The sequence below is a fragment of the Cryptomeria japonica genome, chromosome 3 (genome assembly GCF_030272615.1).
Source record: "Cryptomeria japonica chromosome 3, Sugi_1.0, whole genome shotgun sequence".
NCBI lineage: Eukaryota > Viridiplantae > Streptophyta > Pinopsida > Cupressales > Cupressaceae > Cryptomeria > Cryptomeria japonica.
The window spans coordinates 272531560-272552903 of NC_081407.1; the positions used below are offsets into that span (position 1 = coordinate 272531560).

General features: G+C 38.7%; 1 protein-coding gene across 1 annotated transcript in view; it reads right to left on the reverse strand.

Annotated features, from left to right (window-relative positions):
* The window catches only part of LOC131063891 (ACT domain-containing protein ACR12), a 207513-nt gene extending 189762 nt beyond the window's left edge, over positions 1–17751 (reverse strand). Inside the window, exon 1 of the mRNA XM_057997841.2 lies at positions 17447–17751. Within this exon, the coding sequence (XP_057853824.2) occupies positions 17447–17640 (194 nt within the window). The 5' untranslated portion in view covers positions 17641–17751. The remainder of the gene's footprint in view (positions 1–17446) is intronic.
* Between the last annotated feature and the right edge of the window lie 3593 nt (positions 17752–21344).

Here is a 21344-nt window from a genome sequence, read left to right on the forward strand (position 1 = left end):
AATCCCTTTTCAGCGGCCTCCCCGCTCTCTAGCAGGTATCACAACCTACTACCCATTCTCTCACATCATTATACAATGTGGGCCACCAAAGGCCTGCTAGCAACACCTTCCTTGCCGTAGTGTCCGGTCCCATATGGTCTCCTGCGGGCCCCTCATGTGCTTCCCTCAAGATGCTTGGCACCTCTTCCTCTATCACACACCGACGTAACACCTCATCAGGCCCCATTTTATACAATAAACCATTAATCAGCTGGAATGTGCGGCTTCTCAACAAAAGCTTTCTTCGCTCTCCCGGCGACATGCCTTGGGGGAACACAGAGGTGGAGAGATATTCCCCGATGGCAGTATACCATGGTGGTAGTACTGCGATCTTGAATATGTGGGCATCTGGAAAGTCATCATTTACCCCTTCTGGCGGCTCTCTGGACCTGATCCAGGACAATTGGTCAGCAATGACATGGCTTTTGCCTGGCCGTACAATTATTGTGAACGTAAACTCTTGCAGCAAGAGTAGCCATCGACTTATCCTTCCCTGAATTATCGGCTTGTTGACCAAGTACATGAGGGCTTGATGGTCCACGTAGGATGTGAACGGTGTCGCCAACAAATAGTGTCTGAATTTTTGTACCGCATAGATCATCCCCAATGCCTCCCGTTCTGTTGTGCTGTAATTTTTCTCCGCTTTGGATAACAATCCACTGGCAAAATAAACGGGATGATCCAACCCGTGATCTCCCACTTGGGCCAGTGTGGCACCGATCACAAAGTTTGAAGTGTCCACATGGACATGGAACTCCCTGTCCCAGTTGGGGTAAGCGAGGATGGGAGCAGCTACCAGCCTCGTCTTCAATTCCTCAAATGCTTCACTCTCCGGGGTCCCCCAGGTGTACGGCTCACCCTTGCGAGTAAGCTTGTCCAAGGGGTGGGATATTTGTGCAAAGCTTTTTATGAACCTCCTGTAACAGCCGATATGGCCCAGGAAGGACTTTACCCTGGTGACATCCGTAGGAGGCTCCATCTCCACTATTACCTGTATTTTGTCTAGGTTTGTCTTCAGACCTGCTTTGCATACAATGTGCCCAAGCAATTTGCCTTGTGGTACCATAAATCGACATTTTTTTGGATTAAGGGCCAACCTTGCCCTTCGGCATCTCTCCAGGCACTCTCTGAGGGCTACCAAATGCGTATCTTGCCCACTATAGATGGACCAATCATCGAGGAAGGCTTTAAAATTCCCTACCGACATCTTGTCGAATATGTGTAGTATAATTCGCTAGAATGTTGCAGGTGCATTGCATAAGGCCGAATGGCATCCGGTTGTATGCATAGACACCATCTTCGACCACGAAGGTGGTCTTTAGTTTATCTTCCTCAGTGATTGAGATCTGGTTATATCCGGAAAATCCATCCAAAAACGAGTACATCTCATGGCCTGCCACCTCCTCTAGTATGTTGTCCGTAAACGGAATTGGGAAGGGGTCTTTAATTGTAACTGCATTGAGACACCGGAAGTCCACACAAATCCTTATTTGGTTAGCCTCCTTCTTTAGTGAAATGACTATGGGCGACACCCATTCGCTTGTCTGTACTTTAAAAATGATACCAACCTCCAGCATTTTTTCTATCTCATCGTTCACCCGCGCTGCATAGTTGCGGTTCATCCGGTATGGTCTCTTTCGTACAGGTTGGGCTGGGTACCAACGGGATGCGATGCACGCATAGTTTGGGAGGTACCCCCTTCAAGTCTTTCTACGTCCATGCAAAGACGTCTTTAAACTCCAGGAATATTTTGAAGGCCGTTGTCTTCAGCACGGGATCCCAGTCATCCCCGACTAATATATTCCGTGGGTCCTCCTCCTTTCCCAAGTTTGTTGCCTTTAGCTTGGACTCTTCAAATTGAATTGGCTTGTCTTTCTCGAACTGATGTGCAGGTGCCTCATCCACTCGGGCTTCTCCCTCCTTATATTCTTTGTATTCCGGAGGGAAGACCTTCGGATCGGCGGGCTCCTCTAACTGCAACATGTTGCAGTGAAAAAGTTCGTAGTCCTCCATTTGCCAATGGAAGAGCCCGTTGAGTGAGCACACCTCATCTTCAAAACATCCCTCCAATTCGAGCACCCCTTCACTGTTCGGCTCCATCGCGTTCTTGCCCTTGCTTTCGTCGGGACCCCCTTCCCCTTTATTAGAGTCCTCTGAGTCCGAGTCGGAAGAGGCGAGCTCTTCGTTGACATCTTGGGTCCGTAGGTCAATGGTATATTTCTGCCCTCCCTTTTCCATGGAAAGTGTATTTTTCTTCCAGTTGTGGTTCACCCTCGCGGTGATCAACCACACTCTCCCCAGGATGGCGTCATAGCCTTTCTTTTTCAAGGGGATAACTACAAAATCTAACAGGAAGGGCTGCGTACCAATTGTCACTTGTTGGGCCATCAATATGCCGAGTGGCTTGATGTCGTTTTGGTCAGCTCCTACCAGATTAAATGTGGATGGCCACAGGGTGGGTTTCCCCAACCTCTTCCATGTCTCTTCTGGTAGTACATTCACCCAGCACCTCCTTCCACAATGGTGTCCTTTAGAACGGTTCCAAGGATGCCCATTTCTACCACAGCTGGGTGTCTACCACTGTTCAAGGCTAGTAACATCGGGTCAATCGAAGGGCTGATGGGAACCTCCACCTGTGATGCACTCGAAGGTACGTGTGCGGTGCTTAGCACATTGCTGAGGATGGCAGTCCTCAAATGTGGCATGGAATCTAGAAGGTCTTTTACCTTTATCGGTACCTCCATCTACAAGACTTGCCCGATAATATTCTTTTCCGCTTTCAGGTGGGTTGAGGGACTCATCGTCTCCGTGTTGTTCCATCCTTCTGCCGCCATCTCCCATTCAATGTCGGCCTTCGCCTCCCACAGTCTCTCCTCTATGCGGGGGTTGGGATATGTTGCCTTCTTCGCCTGCGCACAAGTGATCGCCAATACTTCGCCCCTCTTCTCAATATTGAGGAGATTCACCCCCTGTTTAAGGCATTTTGTGTCATCGTGATCACCAAGGCCGCACCATCTACACAGGCTCTGGGGGGTCTCAGTATTCTGGCACTCCCGAGTGAAGTGCCCCCATTGGTTGCAGGCCCGACATTGAATTATTGGCCGCCCCTTAACATCACACTGCATTTTGCTCTGATTGTTGTTGTTGTTGTTGTTGCCTCTCCCTCCTCTTCGGTTACCTCTATAACCACTGGATGATGCAGTGGCGTCGGCTTGCGGCTGGGCGGAGCCCACTGACAGTGAGGGTTGCTTTTGCACGAAGAATACCTGGTTCCCTTTTGTTTTCATGTTGTAGGGGCATTCTTTGACGGCGTGTCCCAACATCTGGCAAATTTCGCAGAATGCCTTCTTCGGGCAGGTGCCTTTTGTATATAAAGATACCGAGGGGGTGCGAGCGCCAACCGTCGCACCGCAACTGCCACCCCTCAATTGCCAACTAACCAAGACAATTACAACTTAATTAACTAGTTTTATTTCTGTGTACAATATTGCCGCCAACAATACTAACCAAGCAATGATAGTGAGAGCCTATACTTCCATGAATCAATAGCAATTAGTAAGCTGCAGTATATATGACCAAAATAATTCTGATAAAGGATTTAGATCAAACCTCTAGACATCCAACAGCAAATACATCAAAGGAATTAATCTTCGGATCAAGCATTGTGAACAATAAATTCCTAGCTCACTTATTTATGACATTTATTTAATGAATACTTCATTTACTCAATTAGTAGCGATACTTATGTAACTGGCTTATTTTCCCTTACGCACATAGATAAAGGCACACGAAGTTCAAAACAGAGAGGAAATATTCAAGTTCGCAATGTCTTTACAAATATGAAGTTCAGCTTTTGATCTCACTCATTGGAACAATTAAGCACTAGATATTTAATGAGGGCATACATTCCATATTTAATTTTAGTATTTAATTGATCAGGGTACAGACAGGCATGAACACAAAATTTCCCTTACTAGGTTTAGGCCTGTTTTAGCCATAATTAATCTATTTCAAAATACTTATGACTTCAACTAAATTGATAGAAGACAAAATCTATCTTAACATGAATCAATTTGTGATATTTCATATTTCAATTAATTTATCAATTATTAATAAGTAAATTGTTCATTTGCCATACTAGAGAACTAATTATATCATACTAGATAATTAATTTTATCATCCATAATTCTTAATGCAAGTGTCAACCTACGTTACTACTTCAGTTCTAAGGAAGAAGGAGATGTCTATGTTACAAAAGCGCTCAGAGACCAAAATACAATAGGCTCCCTCAAAGTTTACGGGACGCTGATCCTTATCCTATCTTGGGAATCATCCTATTGATTGGATTTAGACAGCCCCTCTTTGGAAACAACTCCATTCCCAACTTTCTTAAATACTGACAGTAGTAACAAGCATTAGGCTATAAGTATACTAACTTGTCATGTATTAAGAATACATATGAACATAATGCAGTGCAAAAGAACATTATCAGGTATCATATATTAAGCATACATATTAAGCACATCCCCATGCATACCACCTAGAACAAAGATGTTACTGCCTATAACTTAATAACAGTTCTAATTCGATCCGATCCGAGGTGATATCATTGGATGCTTTGATTCCTTTCCTTTATGTCTCTCAATATGAGGGAGAGGTCACACCTCCTCATCATGTATGCTCTTTGGCAAGAGACACCCTTTCACCATCAGATCTGCAACTCTTATTTAAATCAGATCTTAACCACTACATAAAGTTGCAGCCCAAATGAAATAATAAGCCCTTAACAACAACCTTAATTAACCAAGCATCCTCTTATAATATTTGGTTTAACAAGGACTAAATAAAAGATTCGTTCATTTAACATTTAATGTTTTCATTGACACCAAAGTCGTTTTATTGAGAGATCCTTATAATTACTAACCTACCACCAAAGAAGGAAGGAACAAGAGACTGAAATTACATGATTAAATCTGGCAGCAAAATTGAGATTCCCATCAAGCCTATCTTCAACTTTCAGCCCCATTGACCTAACCTGTGAATGAGACAAAATCTGGAAATAAAGGAGTCCTAAAATCTGAAATCTGAAAGTTGATCTAGCCTATAGCTCTGATACAATGTTAGTTTTAACACTTTCAGATTAATATAAACTCAGAAAACCAGAATTTAGTTTCTAACTAAATTGATTAAATGAAAGATTTATAGTTTTCCAGATTTAGGCATAACAAATAAATGAACAAAATAAAAACAAGACACGGTTACCCTGGGAAAACCTCCTAGAAGGAAAAACCTAGCCAAAAAAGATCCTCAGATCTGATTATGGATTATATTCATATGAAGATTACAACACTTATCTCAAGTACTTGAAGGTGATTGCACTTAGGGCTGATAATGTCTTCCATAAGACTACACCTTCACAAGCATCCCTTTACCACTTCCAACAGCAATCAGGTCCAAACCCTAGGTCTGCATATGAAGTCTGCACTTTGTTGGACTGCAACCTTAGCCCTTAGTTCACTCTCCTCATGGATGAATTTCGCACCCTTTAATGGCAGATGTATTTCGCTGGTATAGCAGATGTGATTCGCTGTGATATTGCTCCTTCAAATTCGCATTAGGCAAATGTAGATATTTCGCATGATGATATATTGAATGTGTACTTGATTGAGGTGAAAGTATCTTTATTTATATGATGCAATCTCCATTTATGTCGGCTTATACTAAAATCCATTTATGTCGGCTTGACCTTTAATTTCTTGTTTTTCCTTTAACCGAAATACATTAGATAGGGTTGGCCCTATTATGTTTAGCACGCTATCTTGTATGTGGCATGGGGTTTCTATGAGATGTCGTGAGGTATAGGGCCCAGCCCTACACATTGGAGAAGGGGTTGGCCCCTTGAGCTGATTCCAATGTTGCCCAAGGCAATTGGAATCTGCCATCCCTAATTACAATCAACACAAACAAGCCCCCTTGCATCAACGACTACCTACATTTGTACATAAACCATGTCTCTAAGAGGCTCATGAGCACTGAGAGGCATTTGAAATTTTTTATATCATATCGATTTGGGACACCATTAATGGCTCCCTAGGTCGTGTAGGGAGATAGGTGAAACCCTATGTTTGAACAAGAAGGGTCCAAGGAATTTCATGTCTAAAGATATCATACTAGTAAAAAGAGGCTCGAAACCCAAAGCCTGAGGTTCAAGAATTTGCATACCAAGGGGAGCATAATTGCAATAAAGGATCAAAGAATCAAGAGCTAAGGATGCAAGGTGAAAAGGGAAGCAGAGGTCCATGAGCTTGGGGAAACAAAATTGTAGAACAACATGGACTCAAGGATGGGGTGTAATGTCCCCTTTTGGGATTGCCCTGAATCTTGCCCTTGTAAATATCAAAGTTTGCTAGTTTTCACCCTTATTAAAATTCTGATATTAGATATTGATCCATTGACTTTCTTGTCTTCTTTGATCTTATGGATGATTCCTCCAATTCCCCCTTCTCAATTGAATTAATCTCTTCTTTATATCTTCATTTGTGGGAAGTCGCACCTCTTCATAAGAAGTGAGTCATCACTCTTCATTGATGCCCTTTGAGAATAATAAATTACTCTTCAAATTGATCTCCCTTGGATGTCCTCCTCAAATGAGACTTTCTCCTTTCTATATCCTCCAATGTGAGAGAGAAGTCACATCTCTTCATCATGTATGCCCCTTTGGCAAGAGACACACACTTTCCACCATTAGCATCCTTTGAAAGAGTGCAACTCTTCATTATTTCTGCCTTTTGAAAGGAACACAACCTTTCACATTCAGATCTGCACTTCTTATTTATATCAGATCTGCACTTCTGATTCCCCAAATTATCCCCTCAACTGAGGTTCTCTCCTCCCTTTTATATCTCATGTTTGAGGGAGTCACAACTTTTCATTTCATGTCTTTAAACATTCATTAACTTAATTAAAATTTAATTATATTCAATTGTATTCTTTTGTATTTCAATTTTAATTTTATTATTATGATTTATCATTAAATTGTATTTCAAAGTAGGGACATTACATGGGGGTCCTAGTGAACAATTTTGCAAGAGGTAGAATGGTAGGGAAAACCCAAAGGTCTGCAAAGAAAGTATGAGTGAGGAAGTGGGGTTTGAGATAATAAGATATTGAGTGCCATCTTGGAGCAAGATAACGAAAAGGTCTAGGGGTCCACAAATGGTTGTTCCAAAAGTGAGCAACGATTGGGAGTATTGAATAAAATTTGGGAGTGAGGGATTAAATGGTTTAAAAATTTGAAAGTAGGTCCAAAAAGGAGAGTGGGGATCAAAAATTTTGACATACTCAATACCATGGTGTTGAACAAAATGAAGGTTAAAAAGCTCGTTGCAGTTAGGGAGTCCATGATACAATCCCTCTAAAGACGTTACAATAGAAAAGAGCCTAAAAGCCTATCATGGTGAAGAACATGACTTGAGGAAATAAAATCCTTTGGTATCAAGTGCAACGAGGAAAAGGGAACTCTAAAAGCCCACAAGAAACAAGGAAGCGAGAAAGTGAGGAAGTGAGGAAGGGAAGATCCAAGTACAAGGATGTTGGGGTAAGGCACTATGAAGAATCTAGCATAAGGAATCCTAAAAGTAAAAAATGGAGGCAAGTGAGGTTCTAAGGTTTCTAATTAAAGGCATGCTAAGAAGGAAAATTGTATAATCCTAAAATGCAAGGAATCAAGGAAATGAGGAATTTGAGAAAACCAATTCTGACAAAGGAAATCCCAAAAGCTTAAGATCAAGGAATTCGAGGAAATTGGGGAACCAACTAACTAAAGGAAAGGTATGCTGGCATGAGAAAACATGAAACCCCACCCAAGCCACAAAACTAACCAAAAATCCCTCATACTTCGATTTTTTTTGGATTTCAAGCACATAACAAGGAAAGGGAGGCAAAGCACAACAGTTGGGCACGAATTGACCAAGGGGAACCCATTGAAAAAAATCTTTGATTCAAATATCAATGATAAGGAAAATAGAGCTAAGGCAACAAAGATGACACAAGATTTAGAAAATTTTGCATTTTAGGGCATGTGTCAATAGAGTTCATTATTTTTTGTTTATTGACCTTAGTTGTGCTCTTCCTCTTCAATGGGTTTTAGTTTGTAGAATTCTATTTTTGAGATTCTTGGATAGCACTAGTACACGAGCATTTTGCTTGATCAACTCTCTAATTTTCAAAGCTATCATTTTGTTCACTTATTGCAAAAGAATGGTGCTCTAAGTAATAAGTCATAAAGAATGACATTGTCTCTTAAAACTTCATCAATTGATGATGAATTGAGTCACTAAATATCCCAACCCATCTATATCCAAAAGACTTGAAGAAACTCAAATCTAGTTCAAAACAATCCTACTTACAAGCATGATTGCAGGTTTATACTCTTCTTTTAATTCAGCATGACTAAAGAGCTCAATCTTGGAGTGGTTTTTCTTTTACATTGAAATCCATGTTTTGTTGATGAAACAATGGTTCCAATTGATCTTAGCATTGAACATGCATATTGAGTCTTCAAGGCTCACTTTAATAGTGGCTTGTGCAAGTGACATGTGACCTTGAAAAACTCAAGGCCCAACTTTCAAATCTCATGCCCATAGATGGTTCTAATGTTGGTGTCTTATGATAATGTTTCGTGCATTCCATTGCTAGATCCGAAGACACAATCATGCTTGGAAATTCAGCTACAAAAACCAAGTCAATGAGCAGGTCTCTAGCTTCTCTTTCCAACAACCTTTTTGACCGCCTTCTTGTGTCACCGATATCTCAAACCTCCTTGACTTCACTAACCACACAATACAATTTTATCTTCAATTTGTACTTCATCGTGAACTTTACGTCATCCTTTGCTTTAGTGCATATCCTTCATTGCAAGTATTTTTCATTCTTCTTTGCATTACCTCAACACATCTTGTTCCTTGAGCCAAATTGATTTTTTGCATTATTAGTGATTTGTTGAGTAGAGGTGCATACCAACTACCAATTTCATCTTCAATTTGTACTTCATCATGGACTTTACGTCATCCTTTGCTTTAGTGCATATCCTTCATTGCAAGTATTTTTCATTCTTCTCAACATTACCTCAACACATCCTGTTCCTTAAGCCAAATTGATTTTTTGCATTATTAGTGATTTGTTGAGTAGAGGCGCATACCAACTACCAAGTGTGCGCCCATACTCATAGTGAAAACACAAACCATTTGCATTGCCACGCCTAAGATTATTGGCACACACCAATACACTGTAGTATTTGCTTCTTTGTTGAGGCACGTGTACCAATACACTGACCTCAGCAACACATATCTTAAACTCTCCCCACACACTCTTTTACTTTGTGCAAGTGCATTTCTCTACTTGGTGTATTTTGTTACATCTTTCTTCCCTTTTTGCAACAAAATATTAATTTCTCCAACTGTTTGAATTTATGATCCTACAAGGCTAGCAAAAAGAAACCAACAAGACAATGTGTAGAAACATATCAAGGGTAGATAAATGAGGATTTCCAATGGATTAACGTGAGTAAATATGAAATTATCATATGGGTAAAACATATCATAAACATCAACATTTTCAATTAAATTCCTAGAAAAGCCTAAATCTAACAACCAAAAAAAGGGCCAGAAGACTTTCAAAAACTTACTAGGGAAAATAACAAGCACAAAGATGTTAAATTTAATGATTAGATTAGGAGAATGCGAATAGAAGATAATTCAATTAAGTTTGCACAGCATATACCCTGGAAAAACCCTCCAACATGAGGGAGAAAAACCCAGCTATAAAATCTCTTATATATATTGGAGTAATTAATTACAATATGATCAGCACATAGCCAGTTATAAATCCCCTAACAAGGCCGATCTGTTATAACAATTGTGTCGATTTATACTACGTATCTACTGCCTTGATGAAGATAATAGTAATTGCCTAAGTTTGAGTGCTAGATGAACGAGGGCGATCTGGTTTGAGTTAGATTAATGTGTTGTGTATATTCTTCTTCGAACTATTGTAGATGTGTATGTCTTCTGCAGAAGATTTATATGAACTGCTGTAGATAGTCTTACCATATTATCGTGGAGAGAGGGAACCGAACTTATGTATATACTCATATGTCTTCCATTCCAAGCAACACGTCTTTCTCCAAAGGTCGGTTCTATTCCAAGAAACAGGTCTTCCACCAAGGATCAGTTCTTCACCAATTAACACGCCTCCTTAATAGATATTAATTAACCCGACTCTTCACAACAGATGGGGAGATTAGATATTAGTTATATTTAACAAACGGTTTCACTATAAATGTCGGCAATATATTATCTTTAATTAAATGTGTAAGACCGAAAGAGGTCCTTCACACATTTGATGGTAAAGAGTCGATGTTGAGGATCCGACCGACGCTATCCATCAACACTCCCTCTTAGCTAGGGAGGAATCCTTCTCAATATTTGAGTCACATAGTAACATTCACCATGGCTACTCCCAGAGGGTGAATAAGCACAAGTGCTAAGTCATGAAGACTTTCACATGACATCCACCATACCTACTTGCAGAGGGTGGAACAAGCGCTGGAACCTCAAACTTCTCTCACAAAGAAGAATGCACAACAAGGGCTGATACCTCAAACTTTTCTCACAGAGAAGAATGCACGACAAGGGCTGATACCTCAAACTTCTCTCACAGAGAAGAATGCATGACAAGGGATGATACCTCAAACTTCTCTCACAGAGAAGAATGCATGACAAGGGCTATTACCTCGAACTTCTTTCACAGAGAAGAATGCATAACAAGGGCTTGCACCTCAAACTTCTCTCATAGAGAAGAATGCATAATAATACATATCAGGTAATTACTGATGCTGAGACTCCCTCTCAGCAAGAGCTTCATTTTCCACAATTCCAAGCTTGTCTCGAAAATGCACAAATTTCATTTTCGCAAGAGGCTTGGTGAAAATGTCAGTTGTTTGTTCCTCAGTACAAATGTATCTCAGCTGAACAGCATTCCTTTGTACCATATCTCTGATATAGTGGTACTGAATCTCTACATGCTTCGTTCTGTCATGAAATACTGGATTGAATGAAAGCTTTACGTAGCTTTGGTTATCACAATGTATGATGGTAGGCTCCAATGATTGACCAAACAATCCTGCAAGGAGCTTATGAAGCCACACTGTTTCGCGAGTTGCCACACATGCTGCAATGTATTCTGCCTCTGCAGTGCTCAGAGCTACTAAAGATTGCTTCCTACTACACCAAGAAATCATAGCAGATCCCAAACTGAAGCAACAACCAGAAGTGCTCTTCCGATTAGTAACACTCCCTGCCCAATCAGAATCAGAATATCCTTCAAGAATCAGGTCCATACTGGAAGAGTATTTTAAGCCATATCCAACTGTGTCACGCAAGTATCTCAAGATATGCTTGACTGCAGCTAGATGTATCTGTCTAGGTTCGCTCATGAACCGACTAAGTGCACTCACTGCATGACAAATATCTGGTCTAGTGTTAACTAGATACATCAGGGACCCAATTAATTGCCTGTACATAGTAGGGTCCACAAGATCTAAGCTAGCTGCAGCTTCCCTTAATTTTTTCAAGTTAGTTTCCATGGGTGTGAACATGGATTTACATTCAATCATTCCAAATCTTTTCAAGATGTCGATGGTGTATTTACCTTGACTTAGGATAATTCCATTGGGCCTCTGCCACACCTCCAACCCCAGAAAGAAGTGCATAAGTTCTAGGTCCTTCATCTCAAATTTTGAAGTCAACTCCTTACATTTATTAATGAGATGATCTTCTCCGATAATAAATAGATCATCAACATAAAGTGCCAAGATCAACATATCACCATTGAATACTTTGAAGTAAAGATTTGGATCAGCATCATTTTTGCAGAAACCCAAACCCACTAAGTATCTATCAATTCTTTCATACCAAGCTCGAGGAGCCTGTTTAAGACCATATAGGGCTTTCTTCAATTTACACATATGAGACTCTTTCCCATGAATCACGAACCCCTCAGGTTGCTCGATGTAGACTTCTTCTTCAATCACGCCATTGAGAAAAGCAGTCTTCACATCCATCTGATGCAACTTCCATCCTTTAGTAGCTGCAATAGCAATGATGGTTCTAATGGAAGTATAGTGAGCAACAGGAGCAAATGTTTCTTCGTAGTCTATTCCTTCTTGTTGGGAGAAACCACGAGCCACAAATCTAGCTTTGTACTTTTCAATGCTGCCATCAGCTGCATGTTTTATCTTGAACAACCACTTGGAAGATACAATAGACTTCCCTTCTAGTCTAGGCACAATATCCCACACATTGTTCTTGAGAATGGATTGATACTCTTCGTCCATTGCATCTTTCCAAACTTGTTGATTTGAGGCTTCTTCTACACTAGAAGGTTTAGATTCAATAAGATTACACATTAATGCAACATAACCAGAGAATCTTTGTGGTCTTTTGCTTTCTCTAAATGTGCCTCTAGGAGCAGCAAACTGTTCTGCTTCCTACATAGTGTTTCGTGCCCAAAGAGGTCTCTTTCGAGATACAACAATATCCATAGGCCCATCAGTGGGATCCAAGGGTTCAATTGGATCATTACTTATATCAGGTTTTGTAGACTCCCTCTGAACCTCAGGAGTATGATCAACATCCATGTCTTGAGGAGTCTCATCATCTATTTCCATGCATGAGCCTTTTGACTTCCTGAATGCAACATCTTCCTCAAATGTGACGTCCCTGCTAACCTCTATTTGCTTTTGTCCAGGAATGTAAATACGGTAGGCTTTGGAGGTTTCACTGTAGCCTACAAATATTCCTCTTTTGCCAGAGGGCTCCAACTTGGTTCTCTTGTCCTTGGGAATATGCACATATACAGGACAACTAAATATTCTCAGGTGGCTGATATTAGGCTTGATACCCGAGAAGGCTTCTTCAAGAGTCATATTTTGTAATATCCGATGGGGACATCTATTTTGAATATACACTGTTGTTCTAGAGGCTTCTGCCCATAGAACAATCTGAAGGTCTTGATCATGAATCATAGCTTTTGTAGCTTCAATAATAGATTTGTTCTTCCTTTCAGCAACCCCGTTTTGTTGAGGGTTGTAAGGAACACAGAACTCCCTCTTGATCCCTGCCTCAATACAGAAATCACGAAAGCTACCCAAGGTGTATTCACCTTCATTATCAGACCTTAAAATTTTAATTTTCTTTCCAGAGATATTTTCTACAAGAGCTTTAAACTCTTTAAACCTACCTAGGACTTCATCAAACTCTTTAGACCTTAAGAAATAAATCCAAGTCTTCCTAGAGTAGTCATCTATAAAAGTTACATAATACAAACATCCACTTAGGGATGGAATTGACATTGGACCACATAAATCTGAATGTACAAGATCTAGTATTTCTTTAGACCTACTTTCACTCCTATGGAAAGGACTTTTAATATTTTTATCCATAGCACAACCTTTACAAGTACCATCATTTACATGAATGAGTTTAGGAATACCTTTTACCATCTTCTCCAAAGATGGAAGAGCCCTAAAGTGAAGATGTCCAAGTCTTTTGTGCTAGAGTTCGCTGGAACTTGCAGAATCATGAATAAGTGCTTGAACTGGGAGAGTGGAGAGTTTGTATAAACTCTCATGTCGATTTTCGATCAAACGAGCAGTCTTGATGCTGGAGTTCTTAGGCCAAGCAAGAACTCTTCCTTCAGAAAATGCAATTTGATATCCCTTATCCTTCAAGGCTGAAATGGATACTAGGTTCCTCTTGATCCCTAGTACGAACAATACATCACTTAGGTGTAGAGAAACTCTTGATTGAAGTTTTAGAGATGTAGCACCAACTCCTCTTACGGCATAGCGTGCATCATCCCCAATGATGACTTGGAGATGTGACTCTTTCTCTGCTAAATCATAAAGGTGCTCCTGATGACCGGTGATATGTCGAGAGGCTCCACTATCAATTAACAATGTATCATTGTCCGTAGGAACATTGCTTGATAATGCTGATATGAAAAGAAAACCATTGGAATTATCTTCAACCTCCTTCTGAGATGAGACTTCATTGATGTTTGCTCCTTGATGATTAGGTCTTGTTAAACAATCCTTTGCAAAGTGACCAAACTTGTCACATCTAAAACACTGGATGCAAGAGAGATCTTTCTTCCTCTTCCTAGAATCAGGTGCAGAATCTGATTTGAAATCTCTATTCCTTTTGAAGTTGCCCTTCTTCCAATACTTTCGTTTCTTGGTAGATTGAGTGGCAAGAACATGTGTACCTTCATTTTGAGAACTCTTGACGATTCCTCTGGCAGTCAATCTTGATTCTTCTTGAATACAATCTACACGAAGTCGATCAAACTTAGGTAACTTTGACCTTCCACTTATGCTTTGAATAAATGGCTCCCATGAATGAGGCAGACCAATCAAGGCTAGTATAACAAGGTCTTTATCTATCACTTGATCTCCAATTGCGCATAGTTGATCTCCAATTGCGCATAGTTGATCTCTCAATTCTGAAATTTTCATGAAGTAGGTGATGACTGAATCTCCTTTTGCCAGCTTCATCTAGTGGAGTTGCTGTCTCAAGGCAAGAGCCCTACTTATGTAGTTAATCTCGTATAAACCCTCCAAGGTCTTGAACATATCTCTTGCAGTTGTCATCTTGGAGATGAGAGGCACCAAGTGATCCCTTACGGAGTCGATTAATAGCTTCTTTGCCTTGATTGCATTCTTCTTGAATTGTAGTTTCTCCTCATGCTCTTCAGGTTCGGATAAATCCTTCTCCTCTATGAATTGAAGAAGATCATTTTCTTCAAGTGCTATAAGCACTCTGAACTTCCATGAGGTGAAGTTAGATGCACCTTCAAGCCTATCTTCGACTTTAAGACCGTTCACCATTTTCGAGACTTAGAGGTACTGCTCAACGGAGAGAGAGGAGAGAATACTTAGAAGTTGTAGAGAATCTAATCATGATCTTCTTTCACCGTGACTCTGATACCATGACAAATTTAATGATCAGATTAGGAGAATGCGAATAGAAGATAATTCAATTAAGTTTGCACAGCATTTACCCTGGGAAAACCCTACAACATGAGGGAGAAAAACCCAGCTATAAAATCTCTTATATATATTGGAGTAATTAATTACAATATGATCAGCACATAGCCAGTTATAAATCCCCTAACAAGGCCGATCTGTTATAACAATTGTGTCGATTTATACTACGTATCTACTGCCTTGATGAAGATATCGTAATTGCCTAAGTCTGAGTGCAAGATGAACGAGGGCGATCTGGTTTGAGTTAGATTAATGTGCTGTGTATATTCTTCTTTGAACTGCTGTAGATGTGTATGTCTTCTGCAGAAGATTTATATGAACTGCTGTAGATAGTCTTACCATATTATCGTGGAGAGAGGGAACCGAACTTATGTATATACTCATACGTCTTCCATTCCAAGCAACACGTCTTTCTCCAAAGGTCCGTTCTATTCCAAGCAACACGTCTTCCACCAAGGATCAGTTCTTCACCAATTAACACGCCTCCTTAATAGATATTAATTAACCCGACTCTTCACAACAGATGGCGAGATTAGATATTAGTTATATTTAACAAACGGTTTCACTATAAATGTCGGCAATATATTATCTTTAATTAAATGTGTAAGACCGAAAGAGGTCCTTCACACATTTGATGGTAAAGAGTCAGTGCTGAGGATCCAACCGACGCTATCCATCAACAAAAGATAATCCACATACTTCTGTTAAAGATCCCTATTCCATCAATCCCTTCTCTATCTTGTCCCAAGATGAGGCTCCTGCGGAAAATTTAAGTGCTACAGATTTTTAGGCAGACAAAGCATCTAAAGAGACAACATCACCTAAAGACATGGCTGATGAGGAATGTTTAGACCAGTTCTAGACTATTGCAAAGAGATGGAAGAAGATGATGCCTTTGTTTCTCTTGTTATTTTTCCCTAAGGAAGAGTGAGAAGAAAGAACTTGCATCTTTTGTAGCAAAGGAGTGGTTGGTTAAAACCGACTGGCACTTCATCATAGAGTGTGCAGCATATAAGGCTATCCATATTAAGTTCGAAAACAATTTGAAAGTGGACAGTCTGAATGAGCTATTTAAAGAGGCAAGGCTTCACAAAACAACAAGCTTCTTGATCAAGATCATAATAGACGAGCTGACATTGAAAGGAATTTGAAAATGTGTTAATTTTATGGCTCTTGGTCCCTTAGACCACTTGGTCTCATGGACATCATTAAAATTCCCTCATTCATTCACTACCAAGAACATTGCAGCTGACAAATCACCCACCTTGAACTGGACACTCAAAGCTAAAAGAAAATCTGGCATACAAGTACAGTCCTCTTATAACCTGTTAGAGGCTTTGTTGATGGACTGTGTTCCCAGCTGACCCGAAACCTCTGTCACTATTGCTGCTGCAATATTTGTAACTTTAGTATTTTATAATCCACAAAACACTTATTTAGGCTTTGTGGATGGGCTGTGTTCCCAGCTGACCCGAAATCTCTGTCACTATTGTTGCTGCAATATTTGTAATTTTAGCATTTTATAATCCACAAAACACTTATTTTTATTTTTATAATTTTATTTTAAAAACAACTTTTTCTAGATTGATAGCGATTGACAAACGCAAACGATAACTCAAGCATTATTAAAAAAATTGATGACTAAGAAGGCGAAAACTCGGAAAATTTTAAATAATATATAAGATAAATAGAAATAAATCCTGTTATAAGGTTGCGCGATGGAGTTTTAATAACAAATTCGGTTCTGCCTCCACTATATCTTAAAAAGCAACCTTTACCTTTTAAAGCAGAACTCGAGGATCGAATCCTAAAAAAAATGCATGAAGTTATACGCCATACCCAACTACACATGCAGCCTTAGATGGTGAAAGCTAAGCTCATGAATGCACCACGGTGGTGGTTAAAGGGAACCCTTTACAATTGTCAAAAAACTAAATTAAGAGTATAAGAAGAATTGGAAACTTTACATTGTAGACCAAGATTACCACTGAGACTAATCAGAAGCCTATATATCATAAGTAAGAAACTAAGCTTCCAGAGGAGAAACAAAAAGAATCCTATCAACGGAATGAGATTGAAAAACGCTGATGTAACAAATTCAATACGGTTTTATCCAAAATTCTCTACAGATTCATTTCTATCCACATGCCAAAAATAACCGCAGATGTGCAACGGAACTACATCTACATAGAGAAATATTGTCGTAAAAAGGAGCCTAGATAAGCATTGAAGAAATAATATTAAGTGTTGAATTCCGAAGCCTAAGAACTTTAGTGAATGATGCGGAGGAAAAAATCGTACTTGTGCGGGTTAGAGAGATAGATGAATCCAGTGGTAGACTTTTGATGAGGAAATCGGCAGTTACGAAGGGCACGCGTACCAAACTGAGTGGCAGCGACTCCCTTAAGCAGAGCAAACGGAGGACTCTGCAGATGATTTTTAAGATGAAAATGGCTCCTCACCTCATGTAATCCCCATAATTTTGTAGCTGCCATGCCCTTAATTTCAACCACTCCTCAATCACACTGAAAACCCTGGTTCTTCTTTACCGAAGATATAGCTGTTACTTCATCATTGAACAGTATATATACGTTGTCACGGGAAAAATTCTAGTGCTTTCTTGACCTTTTACTGTTATTGTTCTCCATCTATTCCTGCGATCCAACGGCATTGCTTCTGTCGCTGAGGTATGCACCGTTGGATTTCGTGAAGTTGCGGGTCCTACTCAAGGGATCATGCCGGACCAACCAGCGGATAATAAGGGTAGTTCAAAAAGTCTAAAGAATTTTAGTCATTTTTAATGTTAGAATTTTTATTGTAGATTTTGATCACGTTGTTAATTTTAGATTGTCTGTCATTTTATGTTGCACATTATCTTAATACATGCATTTATTGGCAAATGGTATAATCTTGTATGAAGATGGACATTCTTCTAGTCTTTAATTTATCTCAAAACTTACATATCTTCCCACATTTAGCCCTCACCTTAGTCTTATGCATACATATTTTAATAAATATACCTAATCATGCATTTATTACACCTAACACAATATAGTTGTTATCCACTTAGATTCAATTATTTTCCCACCTAGGGTGACTACTACATTTGTAGGGTCGAGCAAAAATTTCAAATACAAAGTCTAATCAATTGTCACATTTTATTTTCCTACATTAGACCTCATGGCTACATCAGTGATCCCCACTTTCCAAAATTTAAACACAATAAAATTATCATCTTTTGTTTTTTTTACCCTAAGCCAACTAAGTATATGTCATCAATGGGCATGCCACATTATCTTGTATGTTTTTGAGAACTTATAGACATAACAACAAGCATAATTTTGTCTTGAATAGATGAATGACATGGAGTAAAATAGATTGGGTTTTCAAGTGTAAATTTGGTTAGTTCTCACATGGGGTGTGAGTTTAGTAGTTAATGTGTCAAATGGTAATAAATGGTCAATATCATGCTTACTAAACAAGGTAATTAGAGTGAATGAAAAACAATAGGGAAAAGTGCAAAGGAAGCAATTTTCCTCTCTATTTTATGGACCCCTTTTAACATGTGTGTTATGCTAAAGTAAAAAGAAAACTTGTATTTGTTATACCCAACTCAAAGGATACACAAGGGCTTATTTAGAATAGTTATGCTAGAGCAAGATGTTTAGATCTACATGACATGGAAGCTTGAAATTATTATACACAAATAAAATGATATGATAAATAGTCTACATTATTTTAAGAAATCCAATCTCATCCTATCAAGCCTAAAGGAGAGTCATGTGGAGATGTGACTAGGTTGGTCTTCATGAAACCTAGAAATAGAGGTTGAGAAAATAGAAGGGATTATAATTAGCTAAACATGATTTATACAAAATGTATCATTATTAATCTCTTAATATTTTAAGTAGTTAGCTAAACATGAATTAGAAAGCATCTTATCATCCCAATAAGAAAAAGTTTTGAGGTGAGATAAAACAAAATTACAAATAGCTCAGCACCACCTCAAAAATGGATTTTTCAATTCTAGAAATAACATTAGCAACAAAGGAAGACCTCTGCTTAAGAAGTCAATTATTCATTTCCAACCATATGTTCCATACCACCAAAGAAGGACTAACCTCCCACAAACAAGCCAACATAGAACTAGAGAATAGTGAAGGCTAACTCAAGAATTCCAACTGCAATGAAGGACAAAGAGGAGCAAACCAACCCAACTTGGAGAGAAGCCAATACCAATAGTCCATTGCAATTTAGGGCAATGCAAAAACAAATGAACTAAAGACTCCATGAAGTAACCACGCAAGGGACAAGGAAAAATTGCAGTAATGCCCAATCTATACAAACACAATCTCGTTAACACTCCATCTTGATAAGCTAACCAAACGAAAGCACCAGCCTTAGGGACACAAGCAGGACCCCAAAACAACTTCATACAGAACTTTTGAAGGCCAGAAGTATCAACAAGTGAGGCATATCCATCCTTCACAGAATAACCCCCACTCTTACCTTTAATCCAAATCAACTCATCCTCCATCATAGAAAAAACAATCCCCCTTTTTGGACAGCTCGTGATAATAAGTGTAGACACCTATTTATGTCCACCTGATTAAACGCATTTTATAGTTATTTAATTATCCTCCATCTAGCTATTAATTAAATTTACATTTAATTAATCTATCATCCATTTTCCAATTATTGATTAAATTAATATTTAATTAATTCACCCCTTTCTTCTATTAATTAAATAAATTATTCAATTTATTTGATTTAATTCATCTAGCCAAATTCAGACTATTAATTAAATAAATCATATTTATTTGATTAAATTCTTTTTCCACGTTTAATTAAATCCCTCACATTTAAATAAATCAATATTTATTTAAATATCTATCCAAAAAGGCAAGTTACATTATTATTTTAAATAAATGAAGTATTTATTTAAATTCCTAAAATCCCTCCCCCACTTGCACTTTCTAGAAAATACAAGTTGCAAGTTAACCCTTGAAGTCTTCAAGCCTTTAATGGCTTCCTTCTAGAGTCTTCTCAAGCCTTTAATGGTTTCCCTTAAAGTCTTTAAGCCTTTAATGGCTTCCTTCTATAGTCTTTTTATGTCTTCAAATGGTTATCCCTTTTTCCACATTCAAGCTATTAATTAAATTCTTTAACTCATGGGTCTCTTCAAGCATTCATTGCTTTGACCATGGTTATCCCTTTAACCCTTGCACAAGAGTTTATCCTTTGGATAAAAGCTTTATCCACTAACTCAACCCTAACCAAACCCCCCTAAGGTAACCATCATGTCATTCAATCCTAGCCCTTGTTAAGATTACTCAATCTTAACCATCCATTTGCCCATTTTTTCTATAAATAGACCTCATTTCTCTCATTATATCATCCAAGTTTTCATGCATCCAGATTATAGTCTACTTCATTAAGCATTGCCTCTCTTTGTTAATCATCATATTAATCATTTAGAGGCGTATTAGTATACCATTTTATCATATTTAGCATATATCATGTTAGCATAGCTTGTTAGTTTCATTATCATAACTAATCTTTATCTTAGTAAGCTTATCATATTCACATAGATCTTAGGTGCATGTTGCATATAGATCATTTTAATACATTATCACTCGTTCTTGGAGTTGTCATTCCAAAAGTTAGTTGCTCAATGATTTGAGAGCAACCATGGCTTAAGGAATCCTATGAGATAGAGAACAATGAGACACCTTTTGAAAGATTAGCTTGTTTAACTAGTTAACTAAGTTACTCTTTATATCTTATATTTCATTGGTATGTTAGTTTCTTGTATTTCTGATTAAATGTGGATGTGATGAAAATCGTGTTCAATGATTTCGCTCAACGATTATCCTTCCCCCAGTATCCTTGAGATGCGTAAAGTCTTTATTCTAAAGGTTGGGAAGCCTTCCAAGGGAGTTTATCACTGAAGACCGAACAAAAGCCTTACTAAGATATTTAAGAGTAGAAGCCTCGCCGAGTCGGTTATCCAAACATCCTTAATATCATAGTGCAAGGGTGGGGAAGAATCCGCCCCCAAGACACTCACCATATATCTCCCAAGAAAACAATCCAATTGAGAAGCAATTCTCTTTGCTTCAACTTCTGGTAAAAGGCAAAAAAACGTCTGATTTCTCTAACTTAACCATCCTTTAACTCATGGGTCTCTTCAAGCATT